The following is a 24022-nucleotide window of genomic DNA, read 5'->3' as shown; positions in this document are numbered from 1 at the left end:
CAGACATTGAAAGAGATGGATCACTACATGGATCACTACAGATCCATGGTCATTAAAAGGTACTATGACTAATTCTATGCTGACAAATTTGATATCAAGATGAAATGGACCCATTTGGTGAAAGACACATTCTACCAGAACTCACACAAAAAGAAAAAGGCATTCTGAATAGGCCTGTATTTATTGAAACTGAATAAATAATTAATAACCTTCCAAAATAGAAAGCACTTGGCTCAGATGGGATTTACTGGTGAATTCTACCAAACATTAAAAAAAAAATACATTCTACCAAGTCTCTATAAGACAGAAGCATAGAGAGTACCTCTTAGCTCATTTATGAGGCCAGCATTACCCCAATACCAAAATAAGACAACAACTTCACAAGAAAATTACAGACCAATATCTCTCATGAACACAGAGGAAAAATCCTCAACAAAAATATGAGCAAACTGAATTCAACAACATACAAAATGAATTATACACTAAAATCATATGGAGTTTATCTCATGTATGTATTTTCAAACTCACCATTTGAAAATCAATGTAATCCATTACATCAACAAGCTAAAGAAGAAATATCACATGATATCAATAGATGCAGAAAACATTTGGCAAAAAGTCCAAGACCCATTCATGATGGAAGCTCTCAGCAAACTATGAAGAGAGGAGAACTTCCTCAACTTTGTAAAGAATGTCAACAAAACACCCACAGCCAACATCATACTTCTAGTGAAAAACTAGAAGCTTTCCCACTAAGATCAGGAACAAGGTAAGGATGTTCCCTCTTACCACAGTTTTCAACCCTGTACTCAAAGTCCTAACTAATGTAATAGGATGAGAAAAGGAAATAAAAGATACACAGTTTGAAAAGGAAGAAATAAAACTTCCTTTGTCTGTAGATGACATGATCGTCTATGGAGAGAATGCAAAAATAATTCACAGAACTAATAAGCAGTTGTAACAATATTGCAAGGTATAAATATACAAAGTCAATCCTTTCCTATAAAACAGTAATGAATAAGTGTAACTTGAAATTAAAAACAATACCATTTACCTTGTAGCACCTTAAATTTTTTTTTTTGCTATAAATCTACCAAAATATATACAAGATTTATATGAGGAAAACTAAAAAACTCTTATGAGTAAAACAATAATAAAAAAACCTAAATAAATGGAGAGATATCCCCATGTTCATGGATAGGAAGACTCAATATTGTTGAGATGCCTATTCTTCTCAACTTGATCTACAGATTCAAGGCAATCCCAATCCAAATCCCAGCAAGTTATTTTGTGGCTATCAACAAACTGCCTCTAAAGTTTATATGGAGAGGGAAAAACCCTGAATAGCCAACACAATACTGACGGACTTGGAGGACTGATACTACCCAACTTCAAGACAGTATGGTATTGGTGAGTTGAGTTCAGTTCAGGCACTCAGTCATATTCGACACTTTGCCACCCCATGGATTGCAGCATGCCAGGCTTCCCTGTCTATTACCAACTCCTGGAGCTTGCTCAAACTCATGTCCATTGAGTCGGTGATGCCATCCAACCATCTCATCCTCTGTCGTCCCCTTTTCCTCCTGCTTTCAATCTTTCCCAGGGTCTTTTCCAATCAGTCAGTTCTTCGCATCAGGTAGCCAAAGTTTTGGAGCTTCAGCTTCAGCATCAATCCTTCTAATGAATATTCAGGACTGATTTTCCTTAGAACTGACTGGTTTGATCTCTTTGCAGTCCACGGGACTCTCAAGGGTCTTCTCCAGCACCACAGTTCAAAAGCATCAAAACTTTAGCACTCGGCTTTCTTTATGGTCCAACTCTCACATCTATACATGACTACAGGAAAAACCGTAACTTTGACTAGACAGACCTTTGTCAGAAAAGTAATGTCTCTGTTTTTTAATATGGTGTCAAGGTTGGTCAGAGCTTTTCTTCCAAGGGGCAAGCGTCTTTTAAAAAATTTCATGGCTGCAGTCACCATCTGCAGTGATACTGGAGCCCAAGAAAATAAAATCTGTCACTTGTTTCCATTGTTTCCCCATTTATTTGCCATGAAGTGATGGGACTGGATGCCATGATCTTCGTTTTTTGAATGCTGAGTTTTAAGCCAGCTTTTTCACTCTCCTCTTTCACTTTCATCAAGAGGCTCTTTAGTTTCTCTTTGCTTTCTGCCATTACGGTGATGTCATATGCATATCTGAGGTTACTGATATTTCTCCCAGCAGTCTCGATTCCAGCTTGTGCGTCATCCAGCCCAGCATTTTGTATTATGTACTCTGCATATAAGTTAAATAAGCAGGGTGACAATATACAGCCTTGACGTACTCCTTTCCCGATTTGGAACCAGTCTGTTGTTCCATGTCCAGTTCTAACTGTTGCTTCTTGACCTGCACACAGATTCCTCAGGAGGCTGGTCAGGTGGTCTGGTATTCCCATATCTTTCAGAATTTTCCACAGTTTGTCATGATCCACACAGTCAAAGGCTTTGGCATAGTGAATAAAGCAGAAGTAGATGTTTTTCTGAAACTCTCTTGCTTCTTCGATGATCTAACAGATGTTGGAAATTTGATCACTGGTTCCTCTGCCTTTTCTAAATCCAGCTTGAACATCTGGAAGTTCATGGTTCACGTACTGTTGAAGCCTGGCTTGGAGAATTTTGAGCATTACTTTACTAGCATGTGAGATGAGTGCAACTGTGTGGTAACTTGAGCATTCTTTGGCATTGCCTTTCTTTGGGATTGGAATGAAAACTGACCTTTTCCAGTCCTGTGGCCATTGCTGAGTTTTCCAGATTTGCTGGCATATTGAGTGCAGCACTTTCACAGCATCACTGTCTGGGATTTGAAATAGCTTGGCTGGAATTCCATCATCTCCACTAGTCTTGTTTGTAGCGATGTTTCCTAAGGCCCACTTGACCGCACTCCAGGATGTCTGGCTCTAGGTGAGCGATCACACCATCACGGTTATCTGGGTCATTAAGATCTTTTTTGTACAGTTCCCTGTATTCCTGCTACCTCTTCATAGTATCTTCTGCTACTGTTAGGTCCATACCATTTCTGTCCTTTATTGTGCCCATCTTTGCATGAAATGTTCCCTTGGTATCTCTAATTTTCTTAAAGAAATCTCTAGTCTTACCCATTCTATTATTTTCCTCCAGTTCTTCGCATTGATCACTTAGGAAGGCTTTCTTATCTCTCCCTGCTATTCTCTGGAACTCTGCATTTGGATGGCTATTTCTTCCCTTTTCTCTTTTGCCTTTCGCATCTCTTCTCAGCTATTTTTAAGGCCTCCTCAGACAGCCATTTTGCTTTTTTTGCATTTCTTTTTCTTGGGGATGGTTTTGATCACAGACTCCTATACAATGTTATGAACCTCCATCCACAGTTCTTCAGGGACTCTGTCTATCAGATCTAACTCTATTCAATCTAATAGATTGAATCTATTTGTCACTTTAATCATAAGGGATTTGGTTTAGTGGTCTAGTGAATGGTCTGGTGGTTTTCCCTACTTTCTTCAATTTTACTCTGAATTTGGCAATAAGGAGTTCATGATCTGAGCCACAGTCAGCTCCCAGTCTTGTTTTTGACTGTACAGAGCTTTTCCATCTTTGGCTGCAAAGAATATAATCAATCTGATTTCAGTATTGACCACCTTGTGATGTCCATATGTAGAGTCTTCTCTTGTGTTGTTGGAAAAGGGTGTTTGCTACAATCATTGCGTTCTCTTGGCAAAACCCTGTTAGCCTTTGCCCTGCTTCATTTTGTACTCCAAGGCCAAACTTGCCTGTTACTCCAGGTATCTCTTGACATCCTACTTTTGCATTCTAGTCCCCTGTGATGAAAAGGACATCTTTTTTGGTGTTAGTTCTAGAAGGTCTTGTATGTCATCACAGAACCGTTCAACTTTAGCTTCTTCTGCATTAGTGGTTGGGGCATAGACTTGGATTACTGTGGTATTGAGTGATTTGCCTTGGAAACGAACAGAGACGTTCTGTTGTTTTTGAGACTACACTCAAGTACTGCCATTTCAGACTCTTTTGTTGACTATGATGGCTACTCCATTTCTTCTAAGGGATTCTTGCCCACAGATTTAGATGTAACAGTCATTTGAATTAAATTTGCCCATTCCCATCCATTTTAGTTTGCTGATTCCTAAAATGTCGATGTTCACTCTGCCATCTCCTGTTTGACCACTTCCAATTTACCTTGATTCATGGACCTAACATTCCAGGTTCCCATACAATAATGTTCTTTACAGCATTGGACTTTACTTCCATCACCAGTCACATCCACAACTGGGCATTGTTTTGCTTTGGTGTTGGTGAAAGAACAGACAAATCAATGGAACAGAGCCCCAAAATAGTCCCACACAAATACAGTGAACTGATCTCTGACAAAGGAGCAAATGCAGTACAATGGAACAAAGATAAGTTTTTTCAATAAACAGTACTGAGACAACTGGATAAACACATACAAAAAAAAGAACCTAGACATAGATTTTATACCCTTCACAAAAATTAATTCAAAATAGATACAGACCTAAATGTAAAATTCAAACTATAAAACTGTTGGTATAGCCAGACAATGGTATGTTATTCAGCACTTGATAAGTGAGCTATCAAGCCATGAAAAGACACAGGGGAAATTTAAATATATCTCATTAAATGAAAACACCAATCTGAAAAGGCTACGTATATTGAATGATTTAAATTTTATGACATTCTGGAAAAGGTAAAATGATAAAGACAGTAAAAAGGTCAGTGGCTGTCAGAGATGAGTGGGGAGGTAAGAATGACTAGGCAGAGGACAAAGGATTTTTAGAGCAGTTAAATTATTTTTTAAGATTCTATAATGGTGAATACATATCATTATATATTTGTCAAAATATATAGAAAGTACAACATCAAGTAAGATCTCTAATGTAAACTATGGACCTTGGGTGGTAATGATGTTCATCATTGAAACAAAAGTACTACTCTGGTGGGGGATGTTGATAATGGAGAAGGTGAAACATGTGTGGGGGGTAAGGAGTGTATGGGAAATATATCCTATACCGCCTGCTCAAATTTGCTGTGAATCTAAAAAAAAAAATAATCATAACACAGAAGAGTTCTTCATAGCAGATGCAAATACCAAGAGTGGGTAAGGAGAGTGTAAGCATTTTCTAAACGTATGTGACCAAATTCCTAAATGTATGTAAAGTCTATGCAGAGCATTTTGCAGGACTAGTTTTCCACCAAATACCCTTTGGAAAATGCCATTAGAAAAATAATGATACTTTCACACAAAAAATTGCCAGGAATAAGAAACTCAGTAAAGAGTTTAGAAGATACAGTTGCGGAAAGCTTGAAGAAAGTTGAACCAAAAGACAAAGAGAATAGGAATAAGAAGAAAGAGGGTCAAGAATACAAAGGATGACTGCAGGAGGTTCAACATCTAAACATATGCCAGGAAGACTGAGTAGAGAAAAAGTGAGGGAAAATCATTGATGAATTTAAGAAAGTTTCAAGAAACCAAATGATGGAATGGGCACACTATATGTCCACATGGTGAGTAAAAATACTCATATTCTAGGTGAAATTTCAGAATAATGGGGATGAAGAGAAGCTTCAAAGAGAATAAGCAGGTTCCACACAAAACTGAAGATAAAAATCTAGGGAAGATTACATGGTAAAATAAAGATTACATTGTAAAATAAAGGAGCAAACTGGGATAACACAAAAGAGAGGTGAACATGCTTGAACATAAAGAAGAAAGATGTACACAGCACTAACAGACTGTAAGGCTGAGCTAATAGGCACATAGCAAAATAAACACATAACAAAAAAGGCCAAGATTTAATCTAAAACAAAGTTTTTTACAACAAAGGAAAAGGAATCATAGTACTCTACATGGCTCAGTTGAGACTAGCATAAAATAAGTTACAATAACAAATTATTGAATTTCAATCTAATCATAATTATAATATCATCTTATTAAGAGAGTGAAATATGTGTGGGTGGGTAACAGGCAGAGAGATTAAGAAGAGTTAAATCCTTGGTTGCCAAAAAAAGAAAAGGAAGAGTTAAAGTGTGTTGGTAGAAAAATACCTCAAGTGAAAAAAAAGCAATATAAGCATTCTATTTACATATATGAAAGTAAATAAAAGAATCAGCTAAATTAAAAGTGACTGCCTTTGGTGAGAAGTAAATGACAGGGGAGAGAGGGGGTATGTTCCTCTTCTTTTTGTAATAATTCTTGTAGCCTATTTTTCCTTTAAACTGTTCTCATGTAATTCTGATGAAAATAAAAAGTGTTGTGCAGTTAAAAAAAAAAACTGAAAGGTTGGTAATAAAGGATATAGCGTGGCACACAGCTTTGAATCTATGATAGCTTTTATTGTTAACAGTTGAAGGGTCTATAAAGGTAACTTGGACTAACTGTATCATTGTATAGGTGCGGAAACTGAGATCAGAAAAGGAAGTGACAGCAAGATCACACAGAAAGAGCAAAGGTCCAGTCAGGATGGTGAAACAGTGATCAGTGAAGACTGCTATAGCCTGGCCCAGAGCAAGAAACAGGGATACAAAGTCAAGTTGCCATTTTTCTTAGCTATGAGATTCAGACCAAGGGATGGATTTCAGCTTAGTGACCACCAGAAGAGATGAGTTCCATCATTTTAACTGAATAGTGCACAGTCATGAGGCTTCCACTGGTATGAATCGTCTAGGTTTTGTTGAAAATGCATCCAGGCACCTAACTGATATTTCGAATGATATGGAGTAAACCAAGTAGGTATATAGTAATCTAGCGGGCATGTCATAGGTTAGAAAATGGAATTAATATCTTTGCTGAGGTGTTCATCTATCTTTACTTCCTCATCCATGGAGCTAAGCTCTTAAGCTTTGTTCATTAATCTAGTAACATTTTTGGACTAAGCAATCCCAGTAACTGGCTGAGGATAGATGCATAAGACACATCTGGAGAAATCATGTGATAGTACCCTGATTAGAGCTGAATATAAATGTTACCAGCAGGCTCTGTTCCTTTCCAAAGGTTATTTGGAGAGGAAATGATTGGGCTTCCCTTCAAGCACTAACATTCTAGGGTGGAGACAAACTCAACTTCTGAGAAAAAGACTGCCTTAACTTACATGAGGATCATTCCAATTCCTTAGATTTCCCTAAGATGATGTTTTCACACATGTATCTTAATTTACACATACAAGTGAATACTGTTCTACCCCACTGGGAGGCTGTACATCTATTCTAAAGGGGTAGCTCTTTTAGAGTTACCTTCATATAGCTTATGAAATGGGAACAGATATGCACAACCCAAGTGATTACCCACTCACTATGGTTATCAGATTTTGCTCTGAATCAAACATGCACTGATTTGTCTCAAAAATAAAAAAACTTTCACAGTACCAAAAATTGCCACCATCAAAAATTAAAAAAATCAGAGCAGTGCCATACATATCTGGATGGTGGCAGGATAATTATAATGCTGGAAGAGTTCCAGAAGGGACCACTAAGGAGGAGCACCCCAAACTGGAAAGGATGGGTATAATTACAAACTGAGTCAGAGGGCTCCTGGTGCTGGCTTCATGTCCATCCCACCCCCAGGCCCTAGATCCCCCACTCTTAAGTTCACAGAACGTCTACCCAAGTTTCTTGGATTATTTTGACAGAATGGAGATGTCTCTGAAGTTATTCCAAACATCAAATTAAATTTTTTTTAAAGATTCTGTTTAGATTTATAAATGGATAGGGGGCTAACTGAGCTACCCTGATGGCTTCACAGGTAAAAATCCGCCAGAGATGCAGGCAGACGCGGCTTCAATCCCTGGGTTAGGAAGATCCCCTGGAGGAGGAAATGGCAACACACTCCAGTATCCCTGCCTGAAAAATTCCATGGACAGAGGAGACTGGTGGGTTACAGTCCATGGAGTTGAAAGAGTAGGACACGACTAAGTGTGCACGCCCCAGCAGGGGGCTGATTATTGGTACAGTATGAGAGACAGTACAGACACTGGGGCCTGGGGCTTATTGCAGCTAATACTGTGATCTGCTCTTACCTGTGGGGGCCTGCATGGCTGAGCTGGGAATGGTGGCAGCATCTTGGGGTACAGTGCTGGTGTCCGGTTCAGGGGTGCTGGTTGTTGGTGAGGTGGGTGGTGGGTTCAGCAAAGTCCGAGGTTTCCTCTGTCAAAATGGATGGGGAAAAGTTTGCTACCCATGATAGGTAACTTGTCTTCTAGCACTCAATACACCCATGAAACTGGAATATGTCTGTGGATGGGACTGTGTGATTTCTTTCTTTTTTTTTAAATTGAAGTATAGCTGATTTACAATGTTGTATTAGTTTCTGGTATACTAATAGCAAAGTGAGTGAGATATGTATACAAACACACATATATATTCTCTTTCAGATTTTTTTCCATTACAGGTTATTACAATATATTGAACACAGTTCTCTGTGCTATAGAGTAGGACCTTGTAGTTTATCTATTCTATATATAGTAGTGTGTATCTGGTAATACCAACCTCCTAACTGACCTCTTCTCCCACTTCGCCCTTTGGTAGCTGTAAGTTTGTTTTCTACATCAGTGTGTTTATTTTATAAATAAGTTCATTTGCATCCCAGATTTCACATATAAGTGATATTATATGATATATATATATATATATATTTTTTTTTCCAAATAGCATCTTGTTCAAAGCTACAAAAATAGTAGATGCTTAGTAAATATTTTCTCAATCTATATATAAGATTCTGGGCTTCTATATAGCCAGAGCTTAATTCACTATCTTTTATATGTATTCAGTATTATTATCTGAAGTCTGTGATTTTTATTAGTTAGACAGAAAAAAAGCAAAAAAGGAAAAAGAAATGCTGCGACCTAAGTCTACTTTGACATCAGTTTGTTTCTCTGTTGAAAAATGGAAACATTCCTTCTCCTAACTCCACAAACTACTTTCCTCTGCCTACCTCTTTGGCTTATTACCTGCCATTTCTTATCTTAAACCCTGTATTCCAGTAATGTCTAACTATAGTACTTCCCTAAAAACCTGCAGTTTTATCTAGTCCTTGCCCTTGTAATAATAAACCATCTGTTTTGCCTAGAATACCTTTCTTTCTTTTTTTTTACTTTATAAATATCTGTTTATCCAGAAAGTTTTTCTAGATTTCCTCTAGTTACTGTCTCTTTTGTGCTATTTCTGTACTTTGTATGGTTGCATTTGTCACAATGTATTTTCACTATATATTTATATACTGGTGTCCCCTATTAGCTTGGTGCTCCTTGAGGGTCTGATTCTGTTTACCATTCTGACATGATATTTGGCATATGATAAGTGTCCTAAATGTCTTTCAATGAAGCATACAGTATAGAATACCAATAATGGGAGCAGTAATAAAAATGATTTGAGAAAAATCTAGTATCTCCTCTATGCTGTTCTGGGCAATCTCTAGGGGAGAAAGATCGCGGAAGGTTTTTTTTCCTCCAAGAAACAGTTTTCTAAAAAGCCTTGCTGAATGCAAGGAAAACATAACCATCACTGAGATCCAGAAATCCATTTTTACTAAATGTCACATGTAAGGTCCACTTTGGGAGCTGTATAAACGTGACTGCCTTCTAGGAGTGTATCAGAGAGATAGCCCAATGACAGCAGGCATATATACAGAATGGCTTTGCCTGTCAAAACAGTCATGCAAACTCTTATGGAACATTCAAAGCACACATAGGACATGGACAATTCCTCCTGTTTTTGATATTGCCACAAGCAAAAATCTAAATAAGCAATGAGTCAGGAAAGAAAGGAAATAGTTCAACTTCACTGAGTTGGTAGGATTTTATGGGGGTTGCTGAAGAAACAAACCTGGTGAGTTTTGCTTCCCAAATATTGAAGAAAAAAGCAGAAAGATGTAAAGCATTATTATTATTTGAGATAGGTGCATTTACATGCATTATATCTATTCATATGCTATCCATTCTATTGGTGAGAAAACTGGGGCTCCTAGCCTCACTCAAAGCTTTCTCAAAGTCAACACAGTGGTAACAACCAGAGATGAGATATAAATCTAAGTTTGTTTGGCTTCAAAGCCTATGCTCTTATCACAAGATCACTTTGCTTCAAAAATGAATATAAGGGTGATGGGTTAAGTAGAGGCCTATACACTTATAGGAATAGGCAAAATCACAGGAAGGGGAATTAGGGAGTCAAATGCCAGGCTATAAAATACAGTATTAGATGGAAGTTATTGCTTTGAAGAGGACTGGAAAGAAAGAGGTCTTTGGACTCTTTAGGACTTCCTGACAGCAGAGCTGAAGCAATCATAGAATCATAGTTCTTAGCTTTGAAGGATCTTAAAGCTTAAATCTTAAAACTTAAATCCAACTATCTACCTAATACTTTCATCCCACTCCTTAAAAACATCCATATCAGTACCTGGGTACTTGATGAAATACCTGATGAAATACCTCTAGTGATGGGAGATTACTACTTGCATTTTGAAATAGATTTAACTGTTCCTTTTATGTTGAAATAAAGCGTATTTGCTTGAGTTTCTGCTTATAGGTTCTTTCTGTTTTTGGAACCTCACAGACAAGTTTTCTCTCTTTTTAATCTAACTGTCAAGGTGCCCTCACATCATTAAAAGCATGACTTCCCTGGCCTTGGAATCTTTAGAGCCTTCAGCCTCTCCTCCATAACATGAGAATGAGAAGAGAGTAATGGAGACAAAAATGAATCAGGATCTGGGTTAAGGGTTAATGGCAACAGATAGGGAGTATTATGCATTATATATAAGGATCAGGATGTGACATCAAGAATTCAAAACCAATAAATAAGGGATATTTCTCAACTGGAAATCATCACTAAAATCATCTATATATTTATCCATCCATCCATCTATCCATCTTGCATATATTGAACACTTCCCAAGAGACTGAAATATAGGGCATGGGCAGGAGAAAAAGAGAAGACCAGGTTCTTGACTTTCAGGAGCTTATATTCTAGAAGGACTGAGGCCAGCTGGAGCTAAGAAACAAAACAAACCCACCGAAACAATCAAACTTAGAGAAGAACTTAGGAAATTGGAATGGAATGCCTAAGGAGAACTGGGTATCATTTTCACATTGGAACTCAGGTAGTCTAGTTTGGGAGGGAGTCGCGGAGAAATTCTCTGAGACTTAGGAAGTGACTGGAGAAGATGATGCCAAAGGAAGCCTTAGAGAAGCAGCTGAGGAAGTTTCATATCAATGGTTTTCTGAGGGAAGATACACATGGAGACCTGGTTATGACTAAAAGGTGGTACTTTCAGTAACAGTGCTTAGTGAAGCTTGACCCAGCAGTTTTTTCCAACACCAGAGCTAAGTGTTACCTTCCTTGGGAACGTGAGAGAGTGAATATGTGATGGGGCAGCAGTGATCTTAGAACTAGAAGATCTGGAGATCCATCTCTGTAGCCTTTGCCATCGATTAGCTGTGTGACTGTAGGGAAGTCATTTCCCATCTCTAAGTCTCAATTTACTTGACTATTTAATATTAACAATACTTATCTCCTAGGGTTTTGTGAAGACCATATGATATGTAATGGTGTCAAGTACAGAGCCTGATCCTTAGTAAATATTCAGTAATTTCCTTTTTTTTTTTTTAAAGAAGGTATAGGGACAGTAAAATAAATACATTTATAGTGTCAGTTTTCTCCTGCTGTTCACATACCTGGGCATCCACTTTGTGTAGGTTAGTAACAATTAGGAGCAGAGCCTTTCACCTATTGAAGATATTAGACCAGAATTCCCAAGAATATAACTTTCAAAGTAAAAATTTGTTTCTTATCCATACTATCTTATCTCTAACATTACCAACTCCCAGGTAAGTAGCTAAAGTAGGGATGACAGTATAGGAGAGTCTCCTTAAAAGCACACATACGGTGGAGAATAGAGTCAGACACATTCCTTTCTAAGATGGATGGATATGGATGAGTTATCCCTTTATAACCATTTATCCCTTGCTGGCAAACCCATATTTTTACCTACCTTACTGCCAGGTTTGGGACCCCTCTTCTTTGGGAATTTCAAAGGCTCAGCTGACTTGGATGGGGTAGAGATGGGATGGGGAATTAGGGGCTTGGGTGTCCGGCCCCGCTTCTTTCCTGGTTTACGCCCCCTCTGCCCTGGTTGATGCTCCAAGACAGTTTTGGTGCTGCTGTGGATGCTGGGCTTCTCAGTGTTCACATCGGATGCAGGATAGGGATTCTTTGGAATCACAACTGCAAGAAAAAGACTCATTCTAACACTCCCTCCTCCCACCTGCATCCCCATCCCAGCCAGAGGGAAAAAAAGACTTGCTACTTCTGCTTGGATAGTTTTATCCCAGGAAGCTAGTCTCTTGGCATCTGACCTAAAAGTTAGAAAATCTCAGAGGAGAATTGAATTTAGATTGGCCAGAATTGGAAGTTTTAATTATTTCTGGCTAATGTAGAAAAAATATTACACATTTCTTCCCAAAGAATCTAGTTAAACCATATAAACAACCACAGGCTCAGAGATGGAATGGCTCTTAGAAGTTTACAGTATTTTCCTGCTAAGAATGAAGACCTGAGGCTCAGAAGAGGAAATGATGCCTTCCCTAGGTTACACAGTGAGTTGGGATAAGGACTTATGTGTAGAAACTGGGTTCTGACAACCAAATCAGGGATTTTCTGTATCAATCTATTTAAGGTTTTAGTGTGATAATTGCAGTGAGGAGTAGTGAAATACATACAAATATATACATCTAATAGCATCTTTCCTTACCTTAAAAATTTGGACTTTAAGGTATAGTCCAAATTCTTTATTCTGATATCCAATGATTTTTGTGATTTTGCTCCTGCCTTGCTTCCCAGATATGTCTGATGTCATTTCCTATCACCCACCCTCATGTTGTAGCTCCACTGTCTTCTGAACACCAATTTGTTTAAATACATTGAGTTCTCTATTCTTTCTGATCTGAATACATCAATACTCAGTTTTCGACACTCAGCTCCAGAATCACCTCCCAACTGAGGCCTTGTCTGACAACTCCATCAGTGCTCCACCTGCTCTAAAACATTCTGTAGAGTACTTTCAATTTACTCCAATCATTCATCTCCTTAATTGAGAATTCTTCAAGGTAAGGGGTATCTAATTCATTCCACAAAGTTATTAAGCACTTACTACCGGCTATGCATTATTTTAAGTTCTGGGGTAGAATAGCAAACAAAACATAGTTTTCACTCTTATGGAGCTTACTGCCTAGTGGGGGAGACAGAAAATAGGCAAACAAATATACAATATAATATTAGGTAAATGCCATGATTAAAACTAAAGCAAGTTAAGGAGACACAGAGGTGAGGAAAGTCCTCTTTGCGAAGGTGACATTTGCACAGAGCTCCCAAATGAAATAAAGGCAAAATCTTATGAAGAGCTGAGGGAAGAGCCATCCAGTAGATGGTATATAACAGGTACAAAGATTCTGAGATGGGAACATGTTACTGTGTTTGAGAAATGGAAAGAAGATCAGTATAGCTGGAATTGAATGAGCAAAGGGGAGAGCGGTGGGAGATTAGGTAGAGAAGAAGTAGCAATAAGACTGTGTGGGATTTTGTAGACCCTGAAAATGAACCTAAATTTATCTTAAGTATGAAGGGAAGCCATTGGAGAGTTTTGAGCAAGTGAGTGACAGGGCAGACTTAAAAGGGAACACTCCGGCTGCTCTGGGAGGGGAGGGACAAGAGTAGGATTTAGGAGACAAGTTAATACAGTGATTACACTGGGCAGGTAGAAGACAGTATTTCCTGTGCTTCTATGTAGTATGTAACAGATATGACAATGTAATGCTGCTGATCCAGCAACTAGAAAAAATCAGATAAATTATTTTAAAAGACATTGCATTGTTACAGAAATCATGAGGATTAGATAAACTGGAATTCCAGACCTGGAGTAGGAGGGTTTCTTAAGTAGCTGACGCTGTTTTCTTCCCTGAGCATATTTGCCAAATTTGGGCATGAATTAATGGTCAGTCTTGGCCTGTGCAGAGGAGCTCCACTGGAGGAAAGAGAAACTGATGAGGCTGCTGTGAGACTGGAACTTGAGGAGTTCCATGAATATGACCTATTTTTCCCACAGGACATCTGCTGAGTTCTGAGCCTGCAAGTTGGGGCTGCAAAGCTAGGCTGAGAGCTTCTAAAAAGGCAGAGTGAAAATTCCCATAATTTTGTGACTTCAGCAGACAAGGTCCCACGAGAAGGATGAGGTCTACCTCTAGTACAGCCGATCTCCTCTTCAAGATAAATGCTTTATTTTGAAATTTTAAGGACTGAAAGGTCAAAGAACCAAGCCCCAAAACTCTCACAGGCAGGACAATTTCTTGTGGTTTTTCACGACTATGAAGATGAAGTCCCATTAGGTTCTCAGTAGAGAGTTCAAGAGGGCCCAGGTCCAGGGAATACGAATATAAACCATAGAGAAAATTCAGATCTGAACTAGTTCAATCCATGATTAGACTGAGAGGATTAGGCCCTTATCCTATTAGCCTAAATGAAAGAGGAAAGAAAGAATTCTTTCTGATAGAAAATATCAGCTTGAGTCTCAACAGTTCTTTCATATAAAATATCCAGTGTGTGTGTCTGTGTGTGTGTAAGAGAGAAATATAAAAACAGTCAGAACAATGTGACTGATAATCAAGAAAAAATATATACAATAGAAAAATCATGATCCAGATAATGAAACAGACTTTAAACTAACCGTAAGTAATATGGTTTTAAAAAGTAGAGGAAAAGATGAAAAAAATGTAAGAAAAGAACTCACAGAAAACTGCAACCTCCATAACAAATTAAATGAACATATTAGAATAAAAACACAATATTAAAAATTAAGAATTCATTGGACGGATTTAAGGGTAAACAAGATCTAGTGGAAGAATTAATAAATTTGAAGAAAAATCAACAGAAAACATGCAAGATGAAGCAAAAGTAAAGAAAAAACAGATTAACAGATTAGAAAATTAGGGGCATGTGGACACAGTCAATAGAGACAAAATATCAGTTAACTATAATCCCTGTGAGAGAAGATAGAGAGAATGAGGTAAAACTATACTTGAAGACTAATGAAAGAAGAGCTCAGCAATCCTCAAGCAGCAAAAATACAAAAAAACCCCAAACTATACCAAAACACATCACTATGAAACTACTGAAAATAAAATACATAAAATAAAGCAAAATGAAAGACAGATACATTTTTTAAAAGCAAAAGAAAAAAGGATTATTTTTACAGAAGCAATTGACTTTGTAACAGAAACTATGAAAGTAAGAAGCAATAGTGTTAAATGACAGTTTTAAAGGGCTACAAGATGTAAACTGCCAACCCAGAGTTCTATATCTAGTGAAAATATCCTTCAAAAATGAAGGTGAAGAAGTATAAAAGCAGCCTAAGTGTCCATCAACAGATGAGTGAATAAAGAACATGTCTCTCTCTCTCTCTCTCTCATACACACACACACACACACACACACACACACACACACACAGAGGAATACTACTTAGCCATAAAAAAGAATGAATTCTCTTTTGCCATTTGTAGCAACATGGATAGATTTGGAGGATATTATGCTAAGTGAAATAAGTCAGACAGAGAAAGAAAAATACTGTATTAGATATCTCTTATATGTGGAAATTAAAAAATACAACACACTAGTGAATAAAACAACAAAAAAGAAGCAGATTCTCAGATGCAGAGAACAAACTAGTGACTTACAGTAGAGAGAGGGAACTGAGGAGGGGAAATATAGGTGTAGAGGAAAAAAAAGAGGGTTACTACGGGATTATAAGAAATGATGATTTCTTATAATCATCTGTGTGAAATTTTTGAAAATTGTAAAGTACAACAGAATTTAAAGACTCTTGCATGTAATTAAAATTTTTTTAAAAAGTGAAATAACATTTTCAGAAACATCAAAGCTGAGAGAATGTCACTAACAGACCTAAACTACAGGAAATAAAAAGGATAAAGTAGACTAATCCCAGATGGAAAAATACAACTGTAGGAAGGAAGAGCATTAGAAAGGGTAAATATGCGGATAGATACATGACAATACTGATTATTTAGAAAAAGAATTTTTTTTTAAATGGCTTGTAGGGTTTATAGTACATGTACAGTTGACCCTTAAACAACATAGGTTTTAACTGTGCATATCCATCTGCATGCAAATTTTTTAATAAACATGTACTACAGTACTGCAGGATTCATGGTTTGGTTAAATCGTGGCTGTACAACCATGGATATGGAGGGCTTACTGTGAAGTTATATGCAGATTTCACTGCCCCTAATCTACACACTGTTTAAAGGTCAACTGTATTAGTAAATTATATAAAAGCAATAGCACAAAGGATGGTAGTAGTGGGGTAAATGGAGCCAAAATTTGTTAAGAACTTTGCATTATTTGAGGAGGGGCTAGAGTGCTTACTTAAGATAACTTTAATAAGTTCAAAATATATAATTCTAGCTAGTTAAAAATTTCTAACAAGAATGCATCACTAAAAGCTAAGGAGAGAGAAATGGAATAATAAAACATGCTTGATTAATCCCAAAGAAGGCAAGAAAGGAGGAACAAAGAAATGAGAAGAACTCAAAGAGAAAACAAAAAGCAAAATACAAAATGACAGACTTTAACCCAAATAAATAATGACATTAAATATAAGTGGTTTGAATAAACTAAGAGAAAAACATACTAGACCCCAAAACCCCCAAGAACCCAATTATATCTATTTATAAGATGGCATTGAAATATAAGAAAACTTAAAATATAATGCTGCTGCTGCTGCTGCTGCTGGTAAGTTGCTTCAGTCATGTCCGACTCTGTGCGACCCCATAGACGGCAGCCCACCAGGCTCCTCCGTCCCTGGGATTCTCCAGGCAAGAGTACTGGAGTGGGCTGCCATTGCCTTCTCCAAAATATAATGATAGAGGAAGACAAAAACAAACAGATGGAAAAATACATACCCTGTGAACGTTAACCAAAGAAGGTTCAAGTGGCTATGTTAATATCAGACAAGACAGTCTTAATGTAGGAAGTATAACTAGACTAAAAAGGAATACCTCATCAAGATAAAACAGTCAGTTCATATCACCAAAACAAAACGACAGTCTACTGAATAGGAGAAGATATTTGCAAATAATATATCCAATAAGGGGTTAACATCCAAAATACACAAATACACAACATAAAAAAAAAAACCTAATTAATAAATGGGCAGAGGACCTGAATAGACATTTTTTCAAAGAAGACATACAGACACATGAAAAGAAGCTCAACATCACTGATCATCAGTGCAATGCAAATCAAAACCACAAAGAGATACCACTTCACGTTTGTCAGAATGGCCATTACTCAAAAAAGAACAAATAACAGGTGTTGGCAAGGATATGGAGAAAAGAGAAACCTCATTCACTGTTGGTGGAAATGTAAATTGGTGCGTTCACTATGGGAAACAGCATTCTTATAAAAATTAAAAACAGAACTGCCATATGCTCCAGCAAACTAACTTCTGGCTATTTACCCAAAGAAAACAAAAACACTTCATTTGAAAAGGCATATAAAAAAAAAAAGAAAAGGCATATGCACACCAATGTTCATAGTATTATTGTTTACAATCGCCAAGATATGGAAACAACTTAAGGGTCCATTGATAGATGAATGGCTAAAGAAAATGTGGTATACATGTACAATGGAGTATTTACTCAGCTATGAAAAAAGAAATCTTTCTATTTGTGACAACATGGATAAATCTAGAAGGCATGCTAAGTGAAGAAATCAAACAAACACTGTATGATCTCACATGTGGAATCTAAAAAACAAACAAAAAAACAAAAACAGAATCTTAGATACAACAGAACAAACTAGTGATTGAGAGAGAGGAGGGCAGTGGAGGAGTGATGAAACAGGTGAAGGGGATTAAGAGGCACAAAACCCCAGTAATAAAACAAGTCCTCGGGGATGTAATATGCAGCATAAGAAATACAGTCAATAATGTTTTCATAGCTTCGTAGGGGGAAAGACGGTTACTCAGAGAAGGCAATGGCAATCCACTCCAGTACTCTTGCCTGGAAAATCCCATGGACGGAGAAGCCTAGTAGGCTGCAGTCCATGGGGTCGTGAACAATCGGACACGACTGAGCGACTTCACTTTCACTTTTCACTTTCATGCATTGGAGAAGGAAATGGCAACCCACTCCAGTGTTCTTGCCTGAAGAATCCCAGGGACGGCGGAGCCTGGTGGGCTGCCATCTATGGGGTGGCACAGAGTCAGACACGACTGAAGCGACTTAGCAGCAGCAGCAGACGGTTACTAGATTCATCATGGTAATCATTTCAAAATATATGCAAATGTCAAATCACCATGTAGCACACCTGAAATAAACATATTATACATCAACTATATTTAATTGAAAAAAACTCCAGTTAAAGTGGAAATGAAACTAAAATTAATTATAAATGATAATTATAGCAAAAGATAGTCAATTCAAAAGGAAGCTATAATAACCTTATATTTATATGTACCTAATAAAACAAAATATAAAAGCAAAATTTAAAGAACTAAAAGGATAAATAGAAAATCCATAATTATGAGTTGGAGATTTCTCTCAGTTACTGCTAAGTTACTGTGAGGAAGTGGGAAGCTGCAGCTCAGTGCTCTGTGATGACCTTGAGGAGTGTGGCTAAGACTCCGTACTCCCAATGCTTGGGGCCTGGGTTTGATCCCTGGTCAGGGAACTAGATCCTACATGCCACAATCTAAGAGTTGGCATGTTACAACTAAGAGTTTGCATGCTAGAACAAAAGATCTTGCACGCTACAAGTCAAGATCCCATGTACTGCAACTAAGATCCAGCACAACCTAATAACTAACTAACTAAAGTATTAGAAAGAAAGAATGTGAAAATATAAATAAGGATAGAAAATATTTGAATAATACAATCAACTAACTAGTAACATAAAAAACTAATTAACATGTGTGTGCGTGCTTAGTCGCTCAGTCGTGTCTGACTCTTTGCAACCCCATGGACTGTAGCCCACCAGGCTCCTCAGTCCATGGGGATTCTCCAGGCAAGATTACTGGAGTGGGTTGCCATGCCCTCCTTCAGGGGATCTTTCCAACCCAGGGATCCAAGCCAGGTCTCCCACGTTGCAGGCGGATTCTATACTGTCTGAGCCACCAGGGAAGCCCAAGAATCCTGGAGTGTCTCCAAGATCCCTTCTCCAGGGGATCTTCCTGACCCAGGAATTGAACTGTGGTCTCCTGCATTGCAGGTGGATTCTTTACCAGCTGAGATACATAGGAAGCCCACTAATTAACACAAATAACCAAGTAACAGGTTAACCAACCAACCTAGTTGACACATACAGGACATTATACTCAAAAAGTATAGAATACACATTCTTTTCAAATGTTTATATAATGTACTGGGTGAAAAACCAATTCTCAATAAAGTACAAAGAACTAATAAAGAATATGTTCTCTAATCATGTGGAATTTAAATAGCAATCAATAACAAAAAATTAATTAAAAGACCCAGTGTTAAGAAATTAAGTAGCATATATGCCAGTGGTAAAGAACCCACCTGCCAATGCAGGAGACATAAGACACACAGGTTTGATCCCAGGGTCAGGAAGATCCCCTGGAGAAGGGTATGGCAATCCACTTCAGTATTCTTGCCTGGAGAATCCCGAGGACAGAGGAGCCTGGCAGGCTACAGTCCATAGGGTCGCACAGAGTCAGACACGACTGAAGCGACTTAGCACACACGTAGCACACACATACTTGTAAATAACTCATATCAAAGAAACAAATGTAAGTAAAAAAATTTTTAGAACTTAAAATTCATGAAAATATAAGATATACAAACATGTGAGATTTAACTAAATTAGTGCTCAAAGGGAAGTTTACAGCTATAAATGTTTATATTAAAAGAAAAGAAAGGTTATGTATCAATGATTTAAGCTTCTATTTCAAAAAGCTAAGAAAAGAAGAGCAAACTAAACTTAAAGAAAGCAAAAGTAAGGACACAATAGAGATGAGTGGATAAGTCAATGAAAACAGAAAATGGACATACAGTAGAGATATTAACAAAGTTAAAGGCTGATTCTTTGAAAAGATAATCCTTTAACAAGCCTGATTAAGAAATACAACCCCCACTCTCCAATCTACAAGTATCAAGAATAAAAGAGGAGGTTTCATTATAGATCTTTCAGACATTAGAAGATAGTATATGTCAGCAAATTTGGAAAACTCAGCAGTGGCCACAGGACTGGAAAAGGTCAGTTTTCATTTCAATCCCAAAGAAAGGTAACGCCAAAGAATGCTCAAACTACCGCACAATTGCACTCACCTCACACGCTAGTAAAGTAATGCTCAAAATTCTCCAGGCCAGGCTTCAGCAATACGTGAACCGTGAACTTCCAGATGTTCAAGCTGGTTTTAGAAAAGGCAGGGGAACCAGAGATCAAATTGCCAACATTCGCTGGATCATCAAAAAAGCAAGAGAGTTCCAGAAAAACATGTATTTCTGCTTTATTGACTATGCCAAAGCCTTTGACTGTGTGGATCACAATAAACTGTGGAAAATTCTGAAAGAGATGAGAATACCAGACCATCTGACCTGTCTCTTGAGAAACCTGTATGCAGGTCGGGAAGCAACAGTTAGAACTGGACATGGAACAACAGACTGGTTCCAAATAGGAAAAGGAGTACATCAAGGCTGTATATTGTCACCCTGCTTATTTAACTTCTATGCAGAGTACATCATGAGAAACGCTGGGCTGGAAGAAACACAAGCTGGAATCAAGATTGCCGGGAGAAATATCAATAACCTCAGATAGGCAGATGACACCACCCTTATGGCAGAAAGTGAAGAAGAACTAAAGAGCCTCTTGATGAAAGTAAAAGAGAGTGAAAAAGTTGGCTTAAAGCTCAACATTCAGAAAACTAAGATCATGGCATCTGGTCCCATCACTTCATGGCAAATAGATGGGGAAACAGTGGAAACAGTGGCTGACTTTATTTTTTGGGGCTCCAAAATTACTGCAGATGGTGACTGTAGCCATGAAATTAAAAGATGATTACTCCTTGGAAAGAAAGTTATGACCAACCTAGACAGCATATTGGGAAGCAGAGACATTACTTTGCCAACAAAGGTCCGTCTAGTCGAGGCTATGGTTTTTCCATCCATACAGTAGTCATGTATGGATGTGAGAGTTGGACTATAAAGAAAACTGAGTGCAGAAGAATTGATGCTTTTGAACTGTGGTGTTGGAGAAGACTCTTGAGAGTCCCTTGGACTGCAAGGAGATCCAACCAGTCCATCCTAAAGGAGATCAATCCTGGGTGTTCATTGGAAGGACTGATGTTGAAGCTAAAACTCCAATTCTTTGGCCACCTGATGCGAAGAGCTGACTCATTTGAAAAGACCCTGATCCTGGGAAAGACTGAGGGCAGGAGGAGCAAGGGACGACAGAGGATGAGATGGTTGGATGCATCACCAACTCAATGGACATGGGTTTGGGTAGACTCTGGCAGTTGGTGACGGACAGGGAGGCCCGGCATGCTGTGGTTCATGGGCTCAGTCAGACACGACTGAGTGAATGAACTGAACTGAACTGAACAGGATATTATAAATAACTTTAGGCAAATAAATTAGGAAATTTATATGAAATGGGAGATATCCTTGAAAAAACACAACTTACTAAAATAGACACAAGACTGGGGATGTGCCAGTTCTCAGCATGGCGGTTGCCTGGCCCTCTCGTCCAGGTGTTCCCAAGACTGCCTCCTCTGGCTCCTGGGTGTCCTGCGATTAGTACCAGTCACCACAGGCCTTGGGGAGCTGCCGCCATGGGCGGTGAAGAGACACAGTGAGAGGGCCTCAATGTGGGACAATATATTTGTAAAGATCCAAAAATAAATGATGTTACACAAGAACCAGTTAACTGTATAAACTACAGAGCTCATGATCAGATCAGAGTACAGTCATCTGATTTATAATCAAGGAACCCTTGTAATTCTGGGGCAGAATGGGACCATTGACTCTTCAATAAGATTGCGGGGAGTCAAACAGATATCCATATGTAACCATATACTTAATTCCAGATACAAAAATTAATGTGAAAGTTAAAATATCAAATTTTCAGAAGAACACAGAGGGGAATATCTTCAAACCTCTAGGATAAGTAATGATTTATTAAACAGAACACACAGTATTAATATAAAAGGTTGACATATATGACTTCATTAAAACAAAAAAATTTCTCCTCACCAACAGAAAACATTTCTTTTTCAAAGAGTGAAAAACAAATCCAGGAAGTGGAAAAAGATATATAAAACACATATGTCTGGATATTACTAGAAAGTAATATCCACAATTTATATTTTTAAAAAAATCCTAAAAATCTATATCAAAAGTTTCATAATCCAATTTTAAAAATGGGTAAGACTTGAAAAATGGTAACACAGGTGTGCTGCGGTCCATGGGGTTGCAAAGAGTCGGACATGACTGAGTGACTGAACTGACTGAAGACTTGAAAAGCCATGTCACAAAAATGAATATATAAATATCAACAGGATATGAAAAGTTGTTGAATATTATTAATCAGGGAAATGCAAGTTAAAACTAAAGATACTAAATCTCCACCAATTGCTAAAATTAAAAAGACTGATACTACCTATCATTGTTGAGGAACATGAGGCAAGTAGAACTCCTGTATGTTGTGAGACTGTAAATCATTTTGAAAGACTGTTTAGCTTTATACTCTATCACCCGACAATTTCACACTTTGATATATAACCAAGAGAAATGAGTGGTACGATCACCAAAGATATGTAGTAGAATGTTCACAGTAGCATTTTTCAAGAAGACTCCCCAGGGGACATTGCAGGCATTATCTGTCTGAAGATGCACTACACTAGGATTCAGCAATTTCAATCTAAGGTATAAATACCAGAGAAATTCTTGGACATGTACACTGAGATATGTGTAAAAGAATGTTTACAGCAGTATTCTTTGTAATGACTGAAAACTCGAAATGACCCAAATGTCCCTTACTCGTGAATGGATTTTTAAAATGTTATATGGTTAGCGGTTTTCCAAGTTCAGTCTGGAAGCCTCTGGGGGGTTCTTAAAATTCTTCTGAAGGTCTGTAAAGTCAAAATTATTTTCATGATGCTAAAACATTATTTGCCCTTTTCATTCTCATTCTCTCACAGTAGAGTTTTCCAGATGCTATAAGAGTGATATCATCACTCTGACAGCTAATGGAATGTGTACCAGTATATTCTTATGTTTCAAAACATTCTTAAGTTTTAATTTTTAATGTACTAACATGGATAATTCAGAGAAGGAAATGGCAACCCACTATAGTATTCTTGCCTGGAGAATCCCAGGGACAGAGGAGCCTGGTGGGCTGCCGTCTGTGGGGTCACAAAGAGTCAGACACGATTGATGTGACTTAGCAGCAGCAGCAGCAACATGGATAATTCACATAAATAAAAAGCCTTCAGGTTAAGGATATAAAAGTTTCCTGATACTGAAAGTTTTGAGAACTATTGATCTATAATCACTTCCTTTCCCTTCTCTTTCCAACACACTAGAAAGAAACCCAATTCAACTCTCTACATATTCTATACCTAAACTAGAGTAACTGAACATGGCAAATGTTCAAATTGATTCAGTTCAGTTCAGTCGTTCAGTCGTGTCTGACTCTTTGCGACCCCATGGACTACAGCACGCCAGGTTTCCCTGTCCATCACCAACTCTTGGAGCCTACTCAAACTCATGCCCATTGAGTCGGTGATGCCATCCATTTCATCCTCTGTCGTCCCCTTCTCCTCCTTCAATCTTTCCCAGCATCAGGGTCTTTTCAAATGAGTCAGTCCCTTGCATCAGGTGGCTGCAGTATTGGGAGTTTCAGCTCCAACATCAGTCCTTCCAATGAATATTCAGGACTGATCTCCTTTAGGATGGCCTGGTTA

General features: G+C 37.9%; 1 protein-coding gene across 50 annotated transcripts in view; it reads right to left on the bottom strand.

Annotated features, from left to right (window-relative positions):
• The window catches only part of SCMH1 (Scm polycomb group protein homolog 1), a 202021-nt gene that overhangs the window by 27715 nt on the left and 150284 nt on the right, over positions 1 to 24022 (bottom strand). For 47 of the 50 annotated variants that reach the window (XM_081492359.1, XM_081492374.1, XM_081492360.1 and 44 more), the window contains 2 exons: positions 12021 to 12253; positions 8056 to 8182 (listed from right to left, as the gene is read on the bottom strand). The exons of the other annotated variants lie outside the window; for them this stretch is intronic. In XM_081492359.1, the coding sequence (XP_081348485.1) occupies positions 8056 to 8182; positions 12021 to 12253 (360 nt within the window). The remainder of the gene's footprint in view (positions 1 to 8055; positions 8183 to 12020; positions 12254 to 24022) is intronic. 50 annotated transcript variants of the gene reach the window in all.

This window comes from Giraffa tippelskirchi, chromosome 5 (genome assembly GCF_054371585.1).
Source record: "Giraffa tippelskirchi isolate mGirTip1 chromosome 5, T2T-mGirTip1v1.2.pri, whole genome shotgun sequence".
Lineage (NCBI taxonomy): Eukaryota > Metazoa > Chordata > Mammalia > Artiodactyla > Giraffidae > Giraffa > Giraffa tippelskirchi.
Note: the sequence above shows the minus strand (reverse complement) of the source record. Positions and strands in the feature narration are given on the sequence as shown.